Source organism: Scyliorhinus torazame, chromosome 22, assembly GCF_047496885.1.
Source record: "Scyliorhinus torazame isolate Kashiwa2021f chromosome 22, sScyTor2.1, whole genome shotgun sequence".
Taxonomy (NCBI): Eukaryota; Metazoa; Chordata; class Chondrichthyes; order Carcharhiniformes; family Scyliorhinidae; genus Scyliorhinus; species Scyliorhinus torazame.
The window spans coordinates 77,624,331-77,648,388 of record NC_092728.1 but is presented as its reverse complement, the minus strand read 5'-3'; the positions used below and the strand labels follow the sequence as shown (position 1 = coordinate 77,648,388).

Below are 24,058 nucleotides of genomic sequence, written 5' to 3'. Positions count from 1 at the left end.
AAAAGAGCCCTGGGAAGGTGGGGAATTTTTTAATGCAGTAGTCATGTTCTGTATGCAGTAGTTTTTTTATGCAGTAGTTATCTACCTGAAATAATAGTGGAAGTAGTTCAATAATAATTTTCAAAAAGGAAATGAATGTATATTTGCGAGAAAAAACTTACAGGCAGGATTCTATACATTAGACAATTGTATATTTGAAAGTTTCAAAAGAATTTACTATTCAAAGGGCAAATTCAAGGGCAACACGGTGGCGCAGTGGTTAGCACTGCTGCCTCACAGCGCCGAGGTCTCGGGTTCGATCTCGGCTCTGGGTCACTGTCCGTGTGGAGTTTGCACATTCTCCCCATGTTTGCATGGGTTTCGTCCCCACAACCCAAAGATGTGCAGGGTAGGTAAATTGGTCACGCTAAATTGCCCCTTAATTGGAAAAAATTAATTGGGTACTCTGAATGTATTTTAAAAAACAAAGGGCGAATTCTTCAAGCTGTTTCATAAAAGATTTTACTTTTCTCTTTTTGAAGGAAAAACAAATCACATAATTGATCATTGTTTTTACAGTGAACAGAGTGGTCGCGTCTTGTGTGGTGTGATGAGAATTGGATTGGTTGCAAAGGGTTTGTTGATAAAGGGAGACCTGGATTTAGAGCTGGTGTTAATGTGTAAAGAAAAACCAACCGAGAAGTTACTAAACACAGTGCATAACAATCTGCCAATACAAGTTCAGGTGAGTTCCAAATAATTGGTTGTGCTGGATAAGAAAATGTACGACGCATAAATTGCAGTCATACTTGACTCTGCATGAGTGAAAATGTTACCGTTAATCTACATTAAACACCATGGGCAGAATTTTCCCAAAATTTATCAGCGTGTCGGGCTCTGACCTAAAACTGCCGTGTATCCCTCCAGATTTACAGTCGAGCTTTCAGACCAGATCTTCTGACACTCTGACAAGTAAAATCGGAGGTGTGTGGTTTACCCCATCACTCTGGCAGGGCGGGGATCGATAGGACCGGTTCTGCAGTGACCGAGGCGCCATCTTTAAAGAGCGCTCGGAAGAGCACTAAATATAAACTCCTCATGGTTACGGAGGATCACCCAGAAGTATTGGGGCACCCTATACCTCATTCGCAGTACTGGTAGCACTCCTCAACCCCCCCCCCCCCCACCCACCCACCCACCCACCATGATCTTGGGGCACTCTACACCCTCACAGACATCAGCCCTCCCCAACGCACAAACACACATAAGGGGGACCCCTCCCATGGGGCTCCCCAGAGGGCCCACCCCGGCACTGCCTCTGCCAACCTGTGCCAGGGTACTGCCCAAGCATGTCCCTCTTTCCCTACACAGTAAACTCATAATAATGTATTTAAATGAATGGCGGAAACCTTGTTACGTCATTGGTGTAGGTTATGGAAAGTATAACGATTCTTTTTTCATTTAAAAAATAAATAAATTTAAAGTACCCAATTAATTTTTCCAATTCAGGGGAAATTTAGCGTGGCCAATCCACCTAGCCCGCACATCTTTGGGTTGTGACAGTTGAGACCCATGCAAACACGGGGAGAATGTGCAAACTCCAAACGGACAGTGACCTGGGGCTGGGATCGAACCTGGGTCCTTGGCACCGTGAGGCAGAAATGGTAACCACTGCGCCACCATGCTGCCCATAGTTTAACGATTCCTGCATGATGTGTTGCCATTCTCGCCAATGGCAAACACCTGCGAAAAATTGACCCCCCCCCCCCAACACACACACACATATGACTATTCTTGTTAAGAGGTACAAAATTAGGATCAAGTCTTAATAAAAATCCATCAGTCTTTACATATACAAATTTGAAGCCGTGCATGCAGCAGTTTACACTTTTCCATGGAGAATGCCTCCTTTCGTATTGACAGGTAGAATCATGCCTTCAGTCTCCTGTGCCATGTGCAGGTGACTGAATAGAATTCTGCAAGTGGCAGGAGGTGCTGAAGATTAAGCTAGTTTTGTATGTTAAGTACTTTTGGGAGCTGCAATTGATTCTCTGTGGTATATAAAGAAAGACTTACATTTGTAAAGTGACTATCACAACCTCGGGGTAAAGCCAACTAAGTGCTTTTGAAGTGCAGTTACTGTTGAAATTTAGGAAACGTGGCAACCAATTTGTACAGAGCAACGTGATGATAACCAGGTAATCCGTTTCAGTGATGTTGGTTGAGGTATGAAATTTGGCATGGGCATCAGGGTAAACTCCCCTGCTCAGCCAAAATAGTATAGGGATTTTTTAAACTAAACTTTATCCTGTGTGGGAAGCAAAAAGTAGTTATTTGGAGGATAGAAGCTTTAGTGCAGTACAGGCTGAGGAACTGGGAGTCTGCCTGTTCAGAGGAATGTAAAAGATTGCATGGCACTCTTCAAAGAAGCACAGGAAGACTTTTTGATGCCCTGACCAACATCTGTCCCAAAATCACATTATGAAACGTTTTGGTCATTAATCCGATTCATGTTCGTGGGACTTAGGCACAAATTGAAATGACTGCAATGCTTCCTTTACCCCCTCATTTATTTGAGTATGCTGTTACATAGAATTTACTGCACAGAAAAGGCTGTTAGACCCATCTTGTCTTACCGGTGTTTGTGCTCCTCATGAGCCTCCTCCCACTCTACTTCCATTAAGCTTCTTAGCAGACCCGTCTATTCCTTTTTCTTCTGAAGTTATCTAACTTCCCTTAAATGCTTCAATGCTATTCTCTACAACTACTCCAGTTTTTTTTGTTCATTCATGGAATGTGGGCGTCACCGGCTGGGCCAGCATTTATTGTCAATCCTTAATTGCCCTTGAACTGAGTGGATTGCTAGGCCATTTCAGAGGGCCTTTGAGAGTCAACCTCATTGCTGTGGGTCTGGAGTTGCATGTAGGCCAGACCGGGCAGATTTCCTTCCCTAAGGGGACATTGGTGAACCAGATGGAGTTTTACATCAATCAACAATCAGATTGCAATGTCAGATTTATGTTGAATTCAAACCATCTACCATGGTGAGATTCAAACTCATGTCCTCATACTCTGGGTCTCTAGGGTATCTGGAGGCCACAGTGAGGGTTGTGAGATTGGGGCGGCATTTAAAAATGGTGCCCTGATCTCGTCCTGCACTGACAAGCTGAGTTTGTCTGTGCAGTAAATTAAGTTGTGAGGCGTTGGCGGGCATTCCTCGCCGAGGCCAAAAAAGAAACAGAGTCCCGTTTGATAGCGGGGGCGTTAGCGCCGAGAAACACGCCTCTATTCACGCCCAAAACAGGACTCTGTTTTTTGGGTGTTAAATTGTGCACCATGCCTAGAATACTGTGTATAAAATGGTCTCCTTATTTCAGGAAAGATGTAAATGCGTTAGAAACAGGTCAGGGAAGATTTACTAGACTAATACCTGGAATGGGCTGGTTGTTTTCTGAAGAAAGGTTGGACAGGCAGGCCTTGTATTCACTAGAGTTTAGAAGAATAAGAGGTGACTTGATTGAAACTTTTAAGATCCTGAGGGATTGTGACAGGGTGGATGTGGAGAGGATATTCCTCTTGTGAGAATTCAAAACTAGGGGTCACTTGAAGAGTTGCTCATTTAAGATGGAGAATAGGAGAATATTTTCCTCTTGAGGGTCATGAGCCTTTGATAGGCAAGAATGTTAAGGTTACAATCAGATCAGCCATGATCTGATTGAATGGTGGTGCAGGTTCAACATACAAAGTGGCAAAGATTAGTGGGAGAGTAGAGGACTGGGAAATCTTTAGGGGACAACAGAAAGCTACTAAAAAAGCTATAAAGAAGAGTAAGATAGATTATGAGTAAACTTGCTCAGAATATAAAATCAGACAAAGTTTCCACAAATATATAAAACAAAAAAGAGTGGCTAAGGTAAATATTGGTCCTTTAGAGGCTGAGAAGGGAGATTTAATAATGGGAGATGAGGAAATGGCTGAGGAACTGAACAGGTTTTTTGGGTCGGTCTTCACAGTGGAAGACACAAATAACATGCCAGTGACTGATGGAAATTAGGCTATGACAGGTGAGGATCTTGAGATGATTGTTATCACTAAGGAAGTAGTGATGGGCAAGCTAATGGGGCTAAAGGTGGACAAGTATCCTGGCCCTGATGGAATGCATCCCAGAGTGCTAAAAGAAATGGCTAGGGAAATTGCAAATGCACTAGTGATAATTTGCCAAAATTCACTAGACTCTGGGGTGGTCCCGGCGGATTGGAAATTAGCAAACGTGACACCACTGTTTAAAAAAGGAGGTAGGCAGAAAGCGGGTAATTATAGGTCAGTGAGCTTAACTTCGGTAGTAGGGAAGATGCTGGAATCTATCATCAAGGAGGAAATAGCGAGGCATCTGGATGGAAATTGTCCCATTGGGCAGACGCAGCATGGGTTCATAAAGGGCAGGTTGTGCCTAACTAATTTAGTGGAATTTTTTGAGGGCATTACCAGTGCGGTAGATAACGGGGAGCCAATGGATGTGGTATATCTGGATTTCCAGAAAGCTTTTGACAAGGTGCCACACAAAAGATTGCTGCATAAGATAAAGATGCATGGCATTACGGGTGAAGTAGTAGCATGGGTAGATGAGTCGTTAATTAATATAAAGCAACGAGTGGGGATTAATGGGTGTTTCTCTGGTTAGCAATCAGTAGCTAGTGGTGTCCCTCAGGGATCAGTGTTGGGCCCACAATTGTTCACAATTTACATAAGATGATTTGGAGTTGGGGACCAAGTGCAATGTGTCCAAGTTTGCAGACGACACAAAGCAAAAAGTGCAGAGGATACCGGAAGTCTGCAGAGGGATTTGGATAGGCTAAGTGAATGAGCTAGGGTCTGACAGATGGAATACAATGTTGACAAATGTGAGGTTATCCATTTTGGTAGGAATAACAGCAAAGGGAATTATTATTTAAATGATCAAATATTAAAACATGCTGCTGTGCAGAGAGACCTGGGTGTGCTAGTGCATGAGTCGCAAAAAGTTGGTTTACAGGTGCAACTGGTAATTAAGAAGGCAAATGGAATTTTGTCCTTCGTTGCTAGAGGGATGGAGTTTAAGACTAGGGAGGTTATGCTGCAATTGTATAAGGTGTTAGTGAGGCCACACCTGGAGTATTGTGTTCAGTTTTGGTCTCCTTACTTGAGAAAGGACGTACTGACGCTGGAGGGTGTGCAGAGGAGATTCACTAGGTTAATCCCAGATCTGAAGGGGTTGGATTACGAGGAGAGGTTGAGTAGACTGGTACTGTACTTGTTGGAATTTAGAAGGATGGGGGGGATCTTATAGAAACGTATAAAATTTAAAGGGAATAGATAGGATAGATGCGGGCAGGTTGTTTCCTCTGGCGGGGCAGAACTAGGGGGCATAGCCTCAAAATAATGGGAAGTAGATTTAGGACTGAGCTTAGGAGGAACTTCTTCACCCAAAGGGTTGTGAATCTATGGAATTCCTTGCCCAGTGAAGCAGTTGAGGCTCCTTCATTAAATGTTTTTAAGATAAAAATAGTTTTTTGAAGAATAAAGGGAATAAGGGTTCGGGCAGGAAAGTGGAGCTGAGTCCAAAAAAGATCAGCCATGATCTCATTGAATGGAGGAGCAGGTTCGAGGGGCCAGATGGCCTACTCCTGCTCCTAGTTCTTATGTTCTTATGAGTGAGTGGCCTACTTCTGCTTCAAAGTTGTATGTTATTGTTTTGCAATATGTGGGTGTTGTAGAAGCAAACTTTCACCCATGAAGTTTTGAGATGTGTGAATATGAAGGGCTATCTTTTGTTTCTTTAGATTAAAATGTGGTTTGTCTATATCTTTTTAAATGTTAATACCTTTAGAAACTTTCAGAAGAAAAATTTGAAGTTGAGAAATGTGTGGAGGAAGCAGCTATCACTGTTCAAAATACAAAAGAACCCAAGTTGACACTGAAGATTATTCTGAGTTCGCCAGTGGTGAGAGATGAAATGGAAAAGAAAGAAGATGGAGGTATATTGACCAGCATTTTTTTCAGATACGTGTTACAACTTTATGTTGTTGCTTGCTTGTAAGACTTCTGTGGTCTTGCAGAGCAGGTTTGATCAAACCTTGAAAATAAATTTTGCAGCTTCAGCGGTCACTTGCAGCAAAGCATGCAGATCTTTCCCTTTTAAAAAAAAAAAAATACAAAAATCAAAGGGTTACTTCTCCAAAATTTTTAACATAGTTCTTAAACTGTTCAGAAATCATGAATGCTATGAATGAATACGTGATATTGAAAAACACCAGGGTCTTTGAAAATAAAGTTGTGTACTCCATATATAAAAGGCGTACTACTCTATTACATTGTGTATTTAAATTACTTGTCTACTGCAGGTAATTAAACTGGCCACATAAATGTAAGACTTGCTGCATTTTTAATAATTTATATGGTGTCAATTTTGCCCCATCTCAGTGCTGCAAAAAGAAAAGTAAACAACATACATGGATCCAACAGTGATGCATTTCAATATATAAGTATTCAAAAATGTAAAACCGAGAACTATAGACTCTAAATATATTTGTATGTTTGGGGAGGGGACAACTTGTAATTAATGTTTGTGCAGACTATTATAAATATATAATGGTGTGAGTGACACAGCACTCTTAGCCCATGTAGTTGTGTTTATACTGTTGTAAGTTTTGTAAAATGTCAATGTTGAAGTGGTATTCATTGTGATAAATGGTAACCTAAGACTTTGAGGTTTAATTAGTTAAGCAGGGCCCACATTTTTGAATTCTAATTTTTTTTTTAAACTAATTAATCCAGATGCACTATTCTTGTAGTATGCGCAACTTACAAGGATAGGACTTGAACCACAAAGAGCATTCCATATTCAAACAGTCATATCAATATTATTATCCTCAAGTATGCCTTGAGTACATTTATTTAAAATGCATGGAACTTGTGACAGCACTGAGATTGGGAAAGAAAAATAACTGGTAAGAATAAAGTAGTGTGTGTTAATTTGGTTTTATTGTTTACTTGTAGGAATTTTTTTTTTTTTGGTTTAGCCACCAAAGCGTGTCAGTGATAGTTTGTTGAGCCTTACTGGACAATGTCAGACCTTTGACCAACTGGCCGCTCTCTGTCATGGGAATGGAGGCAGCTGTGCCCACCTGGGCAGGAGGGGACTCCCTGTTGCTGTTCTCCCCATTTCTAGACTTGCTACAAGTCCCTTCAGTAATTTTCTACTGTTCAGCAAGAAATTATGGTATGAAATGTTGTATGCTTAGAAACGCAGAAGGAATTTTTAAGCACCATTAGTAATCAACTGATTCAAGTACACATTAGTTGCCAAAGTTAATACCATCCAAAATTTCCTGCCACACAGTATGCTATACAGTCACTAATCAGCACCCAACGCAATAAGGGCTGAAGGGGACTTACTCAGCTGTTTACATTTTGTCTTATATGAATGATTCATGTACGTTCATGCCCTGCTGTCGAAGGGGGTTGGGGAAAACTTGAAGTTGCTTGTGCTATTGCATATTTTGAAAAGTTGAGGTGAGCAGGTTGTTGACACCTACTACCATGTGACCTACAATTATTGGTTTGAAATTAATGTATTGACAACAGCAACAGATTTGAAGAATAATTTTAAGTTCAACTTTCTCACTTAGTTTTCAAGTTAACTATGTTACCATTGTTTTGATTTCTTCCCTGAGATTTAAAATCTTTTCCAGTAACGTAAAATTTATGCAGTTTCATAAAAATTCAAGACCTCCTGAGATGGCGATTGGCTTCACACTGCTTGATATGTAGTTTAGGTGTCAATAAACTTTGCATTGGCAATAGGCCGAATGTTCCCTGCCTAAAGGGAGACTGAACTTTCTACTATACATTCTGAATCATTTACTGATTCTGTGCAAGTTGCAGGGAGTTGTATCATTTGCTGCCACCACATGCCATGGAACATTGTTATGTTGGAAGCCTACATTAATTTCAAACTCAAAATTGTACAGGGCATGAAGTGAATACATGAGTGTTTTAAAAGGGACTTTGGTGCAAGTCTATCCCATTCACTGCCTGCTCTTTGTCCCCTATCCTTATCTTTTTTTCTGTAGAACTTGCATGTAAAAGATGACTGACTGCAAAAAGAATGTATTGTTGTATGGTTATGTAAGTTTGCAGAAGAGCCCTTTCATGCAATAAATTCTGCATTGCAAGAACCTTTAAACAAATCAAAATTTTGTAGGAGGAGCAATGTTGACCTTAACCATAGCCCGTGGACATCAAAACAGAATGAAGCTGTACTCATAGTTTTGAAACAAAATGTTAATGTGCCTTCTTTTTTGAAAAAAAAATTAGGACATGACTGATGAGTGATGATGAAGTGAGTGAGGTTTTACAATTTGATATGTTTCGATTCAGAATCGCGTGGCTGGATAAAAATTGCCCCTGCAGACAGTCATCCTTTATGCTGTCTAATCCAATGTTTTAGACTATTAACCACCCATCTACGGCAGTTTATCTTTGTATCCCTTGTGTAAGAAATATTGTACTTTATAGCAGATGTTTTTGTTGCTTTAAAAGGCAGAAAACTCCAGCTGTTGAAAATATTTGAAATTATGAAATGCTTTTGCAAATTTCAGTAGGGGTTAACTGCCATATTGAGTTTCTGTTACATTTTAATACCTTTGTTGCAGGCGCCTACAGGTGGTTTATTTCTAATATCCAAGACAGTTTTGGCGCGAATTTCTCAGAAAACAATAACTTCCACAAGTGGCACTTGCACATGGCATTAAAATGATAAGGCCATACATAGTTAATTTCTGGCTTCCTGGGTCCTCAATATCAATGTTGTGTTGTGGCAATAAGACACAATCATAAATCTGAAATGGCATTTTTCTATGGCGTTGATGGTGTGAGCTCTTGCGATTTGATCTACAAAGGCTGAAGTCATTGTGAAGGGAAATGCAAACTGAAAGACTTTAAAGTTTTGGAAGTCGATCATGTTTTTCTCCTAATAACAATTCGTTATTTTAATTTTAGATTACCCAAGATACCAGAAATTAAGGCCTGACTAACAGTCAACAAAAGTATCTGCTGTGTGGTATAATCTGTTGTGTTCTGCATTTTAAATAAGACTCAGAATCATATACTCTGCAGTTGATATGCCATTGATTCGTATCCCGAATGAATGCCTTTTGCTTCTGTCTCACATGTTCACGTTACTGTAAATGGCTGTTGTAGTAACCACAATGCACTATTAAACCATTAAAATTTCTGGGAGCCTTGTTTGCCTAGGATGCTGCCACTCCCTAGTACTGAATGACAGAAACCCCTTGGTCAAACTGTATCTGTCTTCTTATTCCATTCACCAGTAGAAAATTTTGCGATGAAAGATCCACCGGACTTATTGGACAGGCAGAAATGCCTAAACGCCTTGGCGTCTCTGCGACATGCCAAATGGTTTCAGGTTGGCTACTTGTTCTTACCTTATTGTTATTGTAGCCTTATGAGGTTTTAATGTTAAAACTATTTGTTATATAAAAAAACACTTAATGCTATTCATTTGCTCTTTGTAGCTTTGGTACTCCGCGCACAGTTTAAGTCAGCCGGTATACTACAATAGGTAGATAGTTTTCTTTTACTAGTTATCATGAGGCTACAAAAGCAATCGTTAAACATTTATGCTTCTTGCTTGTACTTGAAATCGGTCATTCGAGAGATGGAGTTTGTTCTCAGTAAAATTTCTTTTTTGTTTGCATGAGAATTTAATTTAATTTTCTAAGCCACTGAGAAATGCCACAGTACTATGTAATTTATATCTCTGCTAAGCAGATGACGTATCACTACAATTCTGTATGTTTTAGGCGAGGGCAAATGGATTAAAGTCATGTGTAATTGTGATTCGTATTCTGCGTGATTTATGCAACAGATTACCCACATGGGGACCATTGAAAGGATGGGTAAGTTTAAATATAGACTGTTCCCTTGTCAAATCAAATAGCCTGAACACATAGAAGCTTCTACCAACTTTGTATTTCGAAATAAGACAAATTCAGAAATTAAAAAGAGTGAAATGCAAATTTCTGAATGTCAAAATGAACATGAATTAATTAAATTAAATTATGGATTTAATTAAATTTAGCGGTCTGACATATCAGGTATAGATTTTTTTCATATGGTATTGTGATTTATCTTGGCCAGATACTAATTAAGTTTATCTCTTGGCACTAACCAGGTGAATTTGAACTAAGCTGTTGTGAAAAGAACTTGGAATCATATTTATTTGGAAATTAGTTTGAAAATCTTTCATCAAATCTAAGGGTGTGCTTTTATTTTTTTTAAATCCTTCTCCATTACATGTCGGATGTGACTGATTTCTTGTTCCTTATTACATTTAGCCTCTAGAGCTTATTTGTGAAAAAGCCATAGGTACTAGTAATAGACCATTAGGGGCTGGTGAAGCCTTGAGACGTGTAATGGAGTGCTTGGCATCAGGGATTCTTCTACCTGGTAAGAGTTTCAATTAACAATTAATAAATACATTGAAATAGGTTGCTAATATTAGTATTGAGTAGATTAGCGTTGTTTTAGCATGCTCACATGTTCTATGTTAATTTAAATAGGATAGATAATAAGATATGATGTTTTGTTTTCATATGAAAGTTTGAAATTAGTAGTTTCTGCCAAACACTGGTATGGAATCGATGAAAAATCAGCTGTGGTACATAACATTTAACGTTTACCTTGGCTAAATTACAAATGAAACTTTTTTCACCCAATGTTCGAATGGCTAATAACTAGTTGCTTGCCACATTTACTAATCATTGTGCTTTAATGTATAGAATTTATTGTGCTAAATGTCTACTGCTTGAAATGCAAACTTTGTCTATTTTCTATGCAGGTGGTCCAGGGCTGCATGATCCTTGTGAAAAAGACCTAACTGATGTGTTGATCTCGATGACTCCACAGGAAATGGACAACATTACTCATAGTGCCCAGGTATGATTGAAAATCAGGGCCACGACCATTGAAAGCTTTTAGTGTTGTGGGAAGTTGAAGAAAATGTTTTCCAATCTTGAAACTTTGGCTTCTTTTTGAAAATATAGATACATTCGGATCATCCATACCTGTAAGCAGTAATTGTTTTTATATGATTAAGTAAATTGAGTGTAGCAGGGAATTTACTTCTTTATTTTGTGATTATCTAGTGGTAATTTTATACCTTAGTTACCAGTTGAGAAGATTTGGAAGGCAATAATTGTGAAAGCATTTCATATAAGTCAGAGGATTAATTTTAAAAGTCGGCATTTGTAGTGTGCATGTATAACTAATAGTTAAATAATCTATACTTGGAGAAGATGTTTACACTTGTGGAGAACCCAAAGCCAGGGGCCAAAGTAAGAAATACAATAAAAATTTCAGGAGAAGCGTCTTTACCCCGAAAGTGGTGAGAATGCTACACAGGTTGTGTTTGTGGCAAATAGTGTAGGTATATAAGGTAGATAAGCTAGATACAAATATAAAGGAAGGAATAGATGAAGAGGGGCAGAAGTTAGAAGGCTTGTGTGGAACATTAATACTAGCAAGAATCAATTGGGTCAACTGGCCTGTTTCTGCGCTAATGGATTCTATGTATTGTGGAAAAATATAGTAGAATATGATCAGATAGTGAGTTTGTTTTTGATATACTTTCACAGTCAATCTTTTCCCAGTGCAAGAGAACAAAGTGATGAAATGTGTCTCAATGTTTTTACCATTAGACCTCTTGGGAGAAAAATGGAACCATACTCGTGTGAACTGAAATTGCTGCTGCTAGTAATCCAGCATGGCTAAGATTGTGATTGTGATATTGTGTAGAGCATCTTGGGAGAAGTTCCTACAACTTGCTAATCAGGTGGTGGGGATATTAATTACTCCTTTATTGTCATTGCTAGATTATTTCCTCCTTTAATACCATGCCTATTTGACATAATTCTCAGACATGGGGTTTTGGCAGGCTGTTCAAATAACTTGATACTGCTCTTGCCTCTCTACACATGCATGCTTCCAGCAGGAGTTGCTGAATATTAATTGGAAGCAAAACCTGTCACTGTTCTTTCCTCCAATTATGACTGCCATACTGTAGCTCTTGTTCAGATCCATTAGTTATGCACATGACCAAACATCAAATTTGGGTCCTTCCTCGCCTAGCTCAGTTTACTTCTAGGATGAACTTGCAAGCCCATTTACGAACCTCTTACATGTTTATTAATACAAAACCTAGTCTAAAACAACTTGCTTATATGTATGAAGTTGTAATTTATTTATCTATAGATCTTGTGCTTACAGCATGCACTTAGACTCATGGCCTTCGGTCAGATCTATAAAGTACTGGAGATGGACCCACTTCCATCAACAAGATCCTCCCTTCAAAAATGGTCCAGATCACTGGGTGAGCGAGATGGTAGGTAGATGATAAATTTTTTCATGATCCAATTTGACACAGAAGCCTGTGTTTTGCAGCAGTAATAAAAGCAAATCTATTAGCATTTGCCATCATTACTGCTCTGAAGTTGACAACTTCTAAAGTCTACACATGCTCAATTAAATGGAGAAACCAGAATTTGCAGTCAGTGATCCGGTGGCACAGTGATAATCGTGGCTGCCTCACAGCGCCAGGTATCCGGGTTCAATTCCAGGCTTGGGAGACTTTGTGGAGTTTGCACGTTCTCCCCATATCTGCATGGGTTTCCTCCCACAGTCCAAAAATGTGCAGGGTAGATGGATTAGCCATGCTAAATTGTCCCTTTGCGTCCAAAGATTTGGTGGGGCTACACTGATGGGGACGTGGGTGGGCCTAGGTGGGGTGCTCTTTTGGAGGGTCGTATGCACCCCTTCAATAAAGGGGTGCATTGTTGGCGGCCCCCTCCCCCGGATACCTCTGTCAAGTAGAAATTACTAAACTGATTTTTTTTTTAATGCCCTTTCCGTGCTATTAATCTCACTGGAAAAGTCCTTGAAAAAAATGCACCTTGTTGAATAAAGTGCAACTGGACTTTAACAGTGTGCTAAAATCATAATTACTGCTGAATGGCCTCTGAGAGACTAATTTTTAATTTTTGGAAAATATATTTATTCAAATAAATTTCAAAAATTTGGATATGCCAATTTCTCAATCCCATATTCTCAATGACCTACTCATTTGTTTGGATTAATGTAAATTTTTATTAAGTGGAAAATTTGGTACACTTCTGCCCGAAAACATTTCAGTGTGATTGAACCCTGTTTGATGACATCACTATTGCTGGATATCTGGAGATCACCTCTCATTCTTAAATTTAGGCCAAATATACTCAGCCTCTCATCACAGAACAAATCTAGTGAACCTTCGCTGTACCTCCTCCGTGGCTGCCATAACCTTCCTTGGAAATGGAGACCTGAACTGTGTACAGCGTTCAAGCGTGGTCTCACCAAAACCGTGTACGATTGATGCATGACTTTGTTATTTTTGTACTTTTATCCCCCTGCAATGATAGTCAACATGCTGTTTGCCCCTCTAATTGCTTGCTGTACCCAGAATATTTGATTAGAGGAAGACATTAAAAAAATATTAGTCTCAAACTCTTTCAATAGTTGTATGTAACTGAAATTAAATGCTTAACTATTGACAAATATTCTAGTCTTGAGCAAGGTACTCACTGGAACTAAGGACTGAAAAGAATGCTGAGCACATTGTAAAATTCCTAAGCATGCTGCTGATTGCTCAAAGTAGAGTTCTGGCTTTGTGGATACAGGTCTGCAGCACATTCTCTTGGCATTTGGATATAGAATGTGCATGGCATAAGGCTGACGGGGCTTACAGTATCCAATCAACCAAAATTTTGACAACTGGTTTGCAAAAGCAAACGTTTTGTTGATCACTTTCAAAAAAGTCATCGTAGTCGTTTCCTTTGGGCAGAGAGGGCAATTGTTGCCCCGAGAAAAGGAGATTTTTGATCCAGGGTCCTGGTCTCTCTCCTTCTGCTTTTGAAATTAAATGAAATGAAAATCGCTTTTGTTGCTTTTCTTTTTTTTAATAAATATATTTTATTCAAAATTTTTGGCCAACCATGACAGTACATTGTGCATCCTTTACACAGTAATATAACAATATAAATAACAATGGCCAGTTTTAAGCAAGAAATAAATAATATATAAACAACATCAAAATTAAAAAAACAAAACTAAATGGCAACTGCCTTGTCCCAAATAAATACTCTCCAAAAATACAATTCAACAGTCCAATATACAATTACCTATAACAACAACCTATACATTTTATACATGTACACTAACATCCCTGAGAGTCCTTCTGGTTCCTTCTCTCTCTCTCTCTCTCTCTCCCCCCCCCCCCCCCCCCCCCCCCCCCCCCCCCGGGCTGCTGCTGCTGTCTTCTTCTTTTCCATTCCCTCTATCTTTCTGTGAGGTATTCGACGAACGGTTGCCACCGCCTGGTGAACCCTTGAGCCGATCCCCTTAGGACGAACTTAATCCGTTCCAGCTTAATAAACCCTGCCATGTCATTTATCCAGGTCTCCACACCCGGGGGCTTGGCTTCCTTCCACATCAACAGTATCCTGCGCCGGGCTACTAGGGACGCAAAGGCCAAAACATCAGCCTCTTTCGCCTCCTGCACTCCCGGCTCCTCTGCAACCCCGAATATAGCCAACCCCCAGCTTGGTTCGACCTGGACCCCCACCACCTTCGAAAGCACCTTTGTCACCCCTACCCAAAACCCCTGTAGTGCCGGACATGACCAGAACATGTGGGTGTGATTCGCTGGGCTTCTCGAGCATCTCGCACACCTATCCTCTAATCCAAAAAATTTACTGAGCCGTGCTCCAGTCATATGCGCCCTGTGTAACACCTTAAATTGTATCAGGCTTAGCCTGGCACACGAGGACGATGAGTTTACCCTACTTAGGGCATCAGCCCACAGCCCCTCCTCAATCTCCTCCCCCAGCTCCTCTTCCCATTTCCCTTTCAGCTCATCTACCATAATCTCCCCCTCGTCCCTCATTTCCCGATATATATCTGATACCTTACCGTCCCCCACCCATGTCTTTGAGATCACTCTGTCCTGCACCTCCTGCGTCGGGAGCTGCGGGAATTCCCTCACCTGTTGCCTCGCAAAAGCCCTGAGTTGCATATACCGGAATGCATTCCCTTGGGGCAACCCATATTTTTCGGTCAGCGCTCCCAGACTTGCAAACGTCCCATCTACAAACAGATCTCTCAATTGTGTTACTCCTGCTCTTTGCCATGTTCCAAATCCCCCATCCATTCTCCCCGGAGCAAACCTATGGTTATTTCTTATCGGGGACCACCCCGAGGCTCCCGTCTTACCCCTATGCCGTCTCCACTGCCCCCAGATTTTCACAGTAGCCACCACCACCGGGCTTGTGGTGTATTTCTTCGGTGAGAACGGCAACGGCGCCGTCACCATAGCTTGTAGGCTAGTCCCCCTGCAGGACGCCCTCTCCAATCTCTTCCATGCCGCTCCCTCCTCTTCTCCCATCCACTTGCATACCATTGAGATATTGGCGGCCCAGTAGCACTCACTTAGACTCGGTAGTGCCAGTCCCCCCCCTATCCCTACTATGCTGCAAAAATCCCCTCCTCACTCTCGGGGTCTTCCCGGCCCACACAAAACTCATGATATTCTTCTCAATCCTTTTGAAAAAAGCCTTTGTGATCACCACCGGGAGGCACTGAAACACAAAAAGGAATCTCGGGAGGACCACCATTTTAACCGCCTGCACCCTCCCTGCCAGTGACAGGGATGCCATGTCCCATCTCTTGAAGTCCTCCTCCATCTGTTCCACCAACCGCGTTAAATTTAACCTGTGCAATGTACCCCAATTCTTGGCTATCTGGATCCCCAAGTAGCGAAAGTCCCTTGTTACCTTCCTCAGCGGTAAGTCTTCTATTTCTCTGCTCTGCCCCCCTGGATGCACCACAAACAACTCACTTTTCCCCATGTTCAGTTTATATCCTGAAAATTCTCCAAACTCCCCAAGTATCTGCATTATCTCTGGCATCCCCTCCGCCGGGTCCGCCACATACAACAACAAATCGTCCGCATACAGAGATACCCGGTGTTCTTCTCCTCCCCTGAGTACTCCCCTCCACTTCCTGGAACCCCTCAATGCTATTGCCAGGGGCTCAATCGCCAGTGCAAACAATAATGGGGACAGAGGACATTCCTGCCTCGTCCCTCTATGGAGCCGAAAATATGCAAACCCCCGTCCATTCGTGACCACGCTCGCCATCGGGGCCCTATACAGCAGCTGTACCCATCTAATATACTCATCTCCAAAGCCAAATCTCCTCAACACCTCCCACAAATAATCCCACTCCACTCTATCAAATGCTTTCTCGGCATCCATCTCCGCTTCCCCCTCTGGTGGGGGCATCATCATTACCCCTAGCATCCTCCGTATATTCGTATTCAGCTGTCTCCCCTTCACAAACCCAGTTTGGTCCTCATGGACCACCCCCGGGACACAATCCTCTATCCTCATTGCCATTACCTTGGCCAGAATCTTAGCGTCTACATTCAGGAGGGAAATAGGCCTATAGGACCCGCATTGCAGCGGGTCTTTTTTTTTCTTTCGGAGAAGCGATATCATTGCCTCTGACATAGTCGGGGGCAGCTGTCCCCTTTCCCTCGCCTCATTAAAGGTTCTCATCAGTAGCGGGGCGAGCAAGTCCACATATTTCCTGTAAAATTCAACTGGGAATCCATCCGGTCCCGGAGCCTTCCCCGCCTGCATGCTCCTAATTCCTTTCACTACTTCCTCCATTTCGATCTGTGCTCCCAGCCCCACCCTCTCCTGCTCCTCCACCTTAGGAAATTCCAGCTGGTCCAGAAAACACATCATTCTCTCCTTCCCATCCGGGGGCTGAGCTTCATATAATCTTTCATAGAATGCCTTGAACACTCCATTCACTCTCTCCGCTCCCCGCTCCATCTCTCCCTCCTCATCCCTCACTCCCCCTATTTCCCTCGCTGCTCCCCTTTTCCTCAGTTGGTGGGCCAGCAACCTGCTCGCCTTCTCCCCATATTCGTATTGTACACCCTGTGCCTTCCTCCACTGTGCCTCTGCAGTACCCGTAGTCAGCAAATCAAATTCTACATGTAGCCTTTGCCTTTCCCTGTACAGTCCCTCCTCCGGTGCCTCCGCATATTGCCTGTCCACCCTCAGAAGTTCTTGCAGCAACCGCTCCCGTTACCTACTCTCCTGCTTTCCTTTATGTGCCCTGATTGATGTCAGCTCCCCTCTAACCACTGCCTTCAGCGCCTCCCAGACCACTCCCACCTGGACCTCCCCATTATCATTGAGTTCCAAGTACTTTTCAATACACCCCCTCACCCTTAGACACACACCCTCACCCTACATTAGTCCCATGTCCATTCTCCAGGGTGGACGCCGTTCTTTTTCCTCCCCTATCTCCAAGTCCACCCAATGTGGAGCATGATCCGAGATAGCTATAGCCATATACTCCGTCCCCCTCACCTTCGGGATCAACGCCCTTCCCAAAACAAAAAAGTCTATTCGCGAATAAACTTTGTGGACATAGGAGAAAAACGAAAACTCCTTACTCCTAGGTCTACTAAATCTCCATGGGTCTACTCCTCCCATCTGCTCCATAAAGTCTTTAAGCACCTTGGCTGCTGCCGGCCTCCTTCCAGTCCTGGACCTCGATCTGTCCAGCCCTGGTTCCAGCACCGTGTTAAAATCTCCACCCATTACCAACTTCCCCACCTCTAGGTCCGGGATACGTCCTAACATGCGCCTCATAAAGTTGGCATCATCCCAGTTCGGGGCATTAACGTTCACTAAGACCACCGCCTCCCCCTGTAATTTGCCACTCACCATCACGTATCTGCCCCCACTATCCGCCACTATGGTCTTTGCCTCAAACATTACCCGCTTCCCCACTAATATAGCCACCCCCCTGTTTTTCGCATCTAGCCCCGAATGAAACACCTGCCCCACCCATCCTTTGCGTAGTCTAACCTGGTCTATCAGTTTCAAATGCGTCTCCTGTAACATAACCACATCTGCCTTAAGTTTCTTTAGGTGTGCGAGTACCCGTGCCCTCTTTATCGGCCCGTTCAGCCCTCTCACATTCCACGTGATCAGCCGGGTTGGGGGGCTCTTTAACCCCCCCCCCCCCCCCCCCTTGTCGATTAGCCATCCCCTTTTACCCAGCTCCTCACCCGGTTCCCACGCAGCTGTGTCCCCCCCAGGCAGTGCCCCCCCCGCCCCGCCCACCCCACCCCATACCAGCTTCCCCTTCTCCCCAGCAGCAGCAACCCAGTAAATCCCCACCTCCCACGCTAGATCCCCCACTAGCGTAGTTACACCCCCCATGTTGCTCCCAGAAGTCAGCAAACTCTGGCCGACCTCGGCTTCCCCCCGTGACCTCGGCTCGCACCGTGCGACGCTCCCTCCTTACTGCTTCCCTATTCCCGCCATAATTATCATAGCGCGGGAACAAAGCCTTGTTCCCTTTTGGCCCCGCCCCCAATGGCCAACGCCCCCAACTCCTCCACCTCCCTTCCTCCCTCCCCCACAAACTGGAAGAGAGAAAAGTTACCGGGTCGCAGGATTAACAACATAAAAATCATCGCTCCCCACTTTTTCCCCCCTCTTCGCCCCCCATATTCGCCCCACCACTTTGTCTCAAACGTTCTTTTTTAATAACCCACTCATTCCAATTTCTCTTCAACAATAAATGTCCGCGCCTCATCCGCCGTTTCAAAGTAGTGGTGCTGCCCTTGATATGTGACCCACAGTCTTGCCGGCTGCAGCATTCCAAATTTGATCTTTTTATGAAGCACCGCCTTGGCCCGATTAAAGCTCGCCCTCCTTCTCGCCACCTCCGCACTCCAGTCTTGATATACGCGGATCACCGCGTTCTCCCATCTGCTGCTCCGAGTTTTCTTTGCCCATCTTAGGACCATCTCTCTGTCCTTAAAACAGAGGAATCTCACCACTATGGCTCGAGGAATTTCTCCAGCCCTCGGTCTTCGCGCCATAACTCGATAGGCTCCCTCCACCTCCAGCGGACCTGTCGGGGCCTCCGATCCCATCAACGAGTGCAGCATCGTGCTCACATATGCCCCGACGTCCGCCCCTTCTGCACCTTCAGGAAGACCAAGAATCCTTAAATTCTTCCTCCTCGCATTATTCTCCAGCACCTCCAGTCTTTCCACACATCGTTTATGGTGTGCCTCGTGCATCTCCGTCTTCACCACCAGGCCCTGTATATCGTCCTCGTTCTCGGCAGCCTTTGCCTTCACGACCCGAAGCTCCCGCTCCTGGGTCTTTTGCTCATCTTTTAGCCCTTCAATCGCCTGTAATATCGGGGCCAACAGCTCCTTCTTCATCTCCTTTTTAAGCTCTTCCACGCAGCGTTTCAAAAACCCGTGTTGTTCAGGGCCCCATATTAAACTGCCACCTTCCGACGCCATCTTGGTTTTTGCTTGCCTTCCTTGCCGCTGCTCTAAAGGATCCACCGCAATCCGGCCACTTTCCTCTCCTTTTTCCATCCGTGTCCAGGGGGGATTCCCTTCTGGTTTACCGCACAGTGTTTTTAGCCGTTAAAATTGCCGTTGGGGCTCCTATTAAGAGCCCAAAAGTCCGTTCCACCGGGAGCTGCCGAAATGTGCGACTTAGCTGGTCATCGCCGCACCCGGAAGTCGCTTTTGTTGCTTTTCTACAGCAGATTTTATGCAGTCAGTTTTCGACCGTGTTGTGGCTTGTTAGATGAGGCATCGCCATATTGCATGGTTAACGGCAAGTTTCTCCCAAGCATCAATATCAAATTGTCTCTTTAAAGTAGTTACATTTGCTCAGTGTATTGTACAAGAATATAAGTAGGAACACAGGTAGGTCATTCGGTCACTTTATCCTTTTCCACCATTCAGTAAGATCTTGCCTGATCTGATTATGGACTTTTTTTTATTTTGAGTACTGAATTCTTTTTTTCCAATTAAGGGGCAATTTATCATGGCCAATCTACCTACCATACGCAGTTGTGGGTGTGAGACCCACGCAGACACGGGATAAATGTGCAAATTCCACATGAACAGTGACCCGGGGCTAGGATCGAACCTGGCTCCTCATCGGCGTGAGGCAGCAGTGCTAACCACTGAGCCACTGTAACTCCACTTTCCTGTCTGCTCAGATAATTGCACACACTAACAATCCTCTTCAGAGAAGAAATTCTTCATCTCTATCTTAAATGGGGGACCCCTTATTTTGAAACTGTGCCCCCCAAGTTCTAGATTCCCCCATGAGGGGAGAGATCCTCTCACCATCTACACTGTCAAGCCCCTCAGAATCTTATATTTCATCATGTATCCAGTGCCTTAAATGAAAGCAAAACACTGCAGACGCTGGTGATCTAAAATAAAAACAAAAGTGCTGGAAAAGCTCAGCAGGGCTGGCAGCATCTGTGGAGAGAGAAACAGAGTTAATATATCGAGTCAGGCAGTTGACAAGTATCCAGTGCTTGATCATTTCTGTCTTAGCTGATATCTGTTTGTTTCGCTTAGCTGTTGTTACCAAATGGTCTAAATTGACAATTTTCAGCTCCCTCGTGTCTGCTACAGAATGATTTTTTAAAATTGAAACTTACTGTGGTGGGATTCGAGCTAGGGATCCCTGAACATTGTTTTAGGCTTATGGTTTACCAGTTCAGTGTCCACAGGAGGAATGGGAAACTTATTTTTGGTGTGGGTGAGAATGTAAATAGCAGGGGATGGTTTCAATATATCGACCTCTGGGTTATGGGCCCAGTGTGCTTCCGCTGTGCCACAAATTAGAGGCTAATTTGGATTGTTGACAGTTTCTTTAAATTGACAACTGCTTGAATTCTCTACTAATTGACAACCCTTCCAGGTTATCTCAAGTTCAGAACAACAACAGGACGTGTTGAATTTTAAAAAATTATTCAGCTGTAACTTTATACGAAGTATGTCGTATGCTCTTAAAGAAAAATAGAAATATGGCCCTTGTTCTAATGTTAAAAATTAAAGCTGTAGCATTGTCTTATGGAATTTCTTTCACAACAAACTCCAAGCAAATCATTGCCTATGGATATTGCTTAACCTAAAATCAGTAAAATACGCCTGATAAATTGACCACAATGGTCTACTTAATCCTGGTACATTAATGATAAATGGCAGCAGTTTGAAAAAGTGTAAGATTATTGCCTCAGAATATCAAATCAGCCAGTGCAGAAATGTCTTTAAATAAAATAAATATTTTTGTACTGTTGATACTTTTCTCAAAAGTAAACTTATCTGAATGAAGAATGGCAAGTTCATATCTCAACTCTGTGTTACAATACAAATCATGGATGAATAATTTTATTGATTTAGTCTTTCACCTAAAGATGTGTAATGAATTAAAATGCTTCAGGATTTTTTGCAGGACCACTCTCAGTACCTTTGAAGAGACCTTATGAAGATGGTATGGGAGATGACAAAGATCCAAACAAAAAGATGAAAAGGAACCTGAGAAAAAGTAAGCTAATATCCATGTTTTCCCATCAATTTACCATCAATAGAATACCATCATATGTTTCTGATTATCTAAGACGATCCAATATCCAATTTGCAACTTTCTCTTCCATGTGCTTTCAAGTTAACCACAAATTTGAGAAGTTTGTTAACTGACAGTAAAAATGTATATCTACAATTCTGTTTCATGACATTTTGTTCAAATACTTTTTGTAAACAAAAATGATTTCCACCTATTAGAACTTCCATTGACGATGGAGCTTAGAGTACCAAGATTACATTTTCACATTCCATTGGAGAATTAGAGTGAATAAGAACATAACGCCTTATGACTCTGTATCTCATAATGAGAAGAGGGGGGCGCATATTTTATGAGCAGACAAAAGCAATTAGGCCCAGAAAATCAGTCTTTGTTGAGAAAGCAGAATGCTGATATTGATCAAAGTCCTGAAAGCCTTTTCTCAGAAACGCATCCAAAATCCCCTTTGATTTAATTAATGTCATTGATCCCAACAGCCATATATATTTGATGGTTTTGCCCGAGTTCATTGTTCTTTTTTAAAAAAATTATGCCCCTTAATTACCAATTTATTTTGATCAATTCTATTACACATCTGCACTGTAATTCCTATGACTCTCATGACCTTGAAAATTCTTGTTGCGTTACATCTAAATGTATTCTTTTACAGTGAGAGCAGACTAAATTATATTGATCCCTCCTCTTCGCTTAACTTCTTGAGATGTGGGGAGGAATTCTCCGAAAAATGACTACGGTTGCGATCTACCGGCTGCGATGTGCACCCATTCAGGCAAATGGAGACGTGACACAGCCGATAGATGCCTCTTCCGGGATCTCCCCCGCTCGCCACGCCTCATTGATCTAATGGGATCTCGCGCAGTGTCGCGAGCATTCTGGACGGGGATCGATATTTGACAAATCTGCATATTAGAGTGAGTAGCGAGTCTCACTCTAATATGCAGCTTGCCTGATCAACCCAAAATGTTGGGATCTTAACTCCCTCCCTCGGAGATCTTAGGTGAACATTGTTCAGTACTGATCTCCACAAACGGGGGGTGGATCTGAGGGGTCTCCCAGAGGATCGGAGGCCCGAACATTGCTACCCTCTTGGCAGGGTGATAGCCTGGCAGTGCCAGGCTGGGTGCCGGCCTTACACTGCCAGGGTACCTAGGGTGGCAGGGCATTTCGCCCACGCCAGGGATTGGGCCTGGGAGTGCGCTATCTGTGTGAGAGGAGGGGGGGTGGCCGGCCACCTGTGGACACACTTTTACGTGAGTTGGGGCTTTGCGAGGTCAGGGGGTCACATTGAGGGATGGGGTCGAGAGATTGGGGCACCACTTAAAAAATGTTCTGGCTAGTGGAGCTCCTCAGTGCAGGAAACGGGACTAAGTGTGGCCTCAGTGGGGTGTGCCCCACCGAGGGCCTGGATTGCAACAGAGTCCCGTTTGATAGTGTGGTCTTTCTCAGTACTGCGAGCACCGGAAAACACCCGGCTAATCATGCTCGACACAAGGACTCTGTTGCAATTCGGTTACTTCGCTCCTTAAGTGACATTTCGGTGGAAAAACAGTGGAAATTCCACTGGCTGTTCTGGCGCAATTCCCATCATAATACACATACACTTAGTCATTTGTTTTGAGATTGGTGAGATTCTCACTAGGAAAAAGAAGTGCAGAACCTAGAGGAGCCAGCCAAGCTGTCTTTTCGGAGATTGTGGTGCCATTTTTAAAAGATGCCCCAATATCCAGATCCTACATACCAATGCCTCCTACTCACCGTCAGAGACCATCCCCCCTCCATTCGTTGTCACTGCCAGGGGCCCAATTGCCTCCAAACCCCGTGCCATGCTGATCATGTCTGATCTCTGTTGATGGAGACCAGTACTGATTCGCCCCAGACTTGCACTGCACTTGTGGGGGCAGTGAATTCTGGGAGACAGGTTAATGCGACGGAAACCTGGGATGTAGATTGCGTCGGTGCCGCAGGTCGGGAGCATTGCGCTCTATTTGGTGCCCAGCGCCAACCCACTTTAGAGGCTCTCCCGCTATTCTCTGGGAGGAGGAGCACCGAGTGCAATGCAGGGGGAAGAATTGGTTACAGCTCTCCCTCAATGGTGGTTCACCCATGCATTCTACCACACAGTACTGGGGAATGGCCTGGAATGTATCAGCTGCCACTGTGGATTCAAAGTTAAGCTGTTAGAAATGTTCTTTCGGGGTAGCACGGTGGCGCAGTGGTTAGCATTGCTGCCTCATGGCGCTGAGGTGCCAGGTTCGATCCAGGATCTGGGTCACTGTCTGTGTGGAGTTTTCATATTCTCCCTGTGTTTGCATGGGTTTTGCGCCCACAACCCAAAGATGTGCAGGGTAGGTGGATTGGCCACGCTAAATTGCCCCTTAATTGGAAAAAATTGAATTGGTTACACTAAAATAAAAAAAAAGAAATGTTCTTTCCAGCGTTGACAGATGGTTTTGTCATCTTTAAAAAAAGATGCAGCACCCCAT

The 24,058-nt window shown here is 43.1% G+C and overlaps 1 protein-coding gene across 12 annotated transcripts in view; it reads left to right on the top strand.

The window, feature by feature from the left end:
• The window catches only part of strbp (spermatid perinuclear RNA binding protein), a 276,353-nt gene that overhangs the window by 197,527 nt on the left and 54,768 nt on the right, over window positions 1–24,058 (top strand). For 8 of the 12 annotated variants that reach the window (XM_072488405.1, XM_072488411.1, XM_072488401.1 and 5 more), the window contains 8 exons: window positions 559–724; window positions 5,846–5,993; window positions 9,351–9,445; window positions 9,843–9,938; window positions 10,377–10,488; window positions 10,880–10,977; window positions 12,292–12,421; window positions 21,435–21,539. In XM_072488405.1, coding sequence (XP_072344506.1) covers window positions 559–724; window positions 5,846–5,993; window positions 9,351–9,445; window positions 9,843–9,938; window positions 10,377–10,488; window positions 10,880–10,977; window positions 12,292–12,421; window positions 21,435–21,539 — 950 coding nt within the window. The remainder of the gene's footprint in view (window positions 1–558; window positions 725–5,845; window positions 5,994–9,350; window positions 9,446–9,842; window positions 9,939–10,376; window positions 10,489–10,879; window positions 10,978–12,291; window positions 12,422–21,434; window positions 21,540–24,058) is intronic. The other 4 variants (XM_072488410.1, XM_072488412.1, XM_072488409.1 and 1 more) reach the window with 3 other exon arrangements.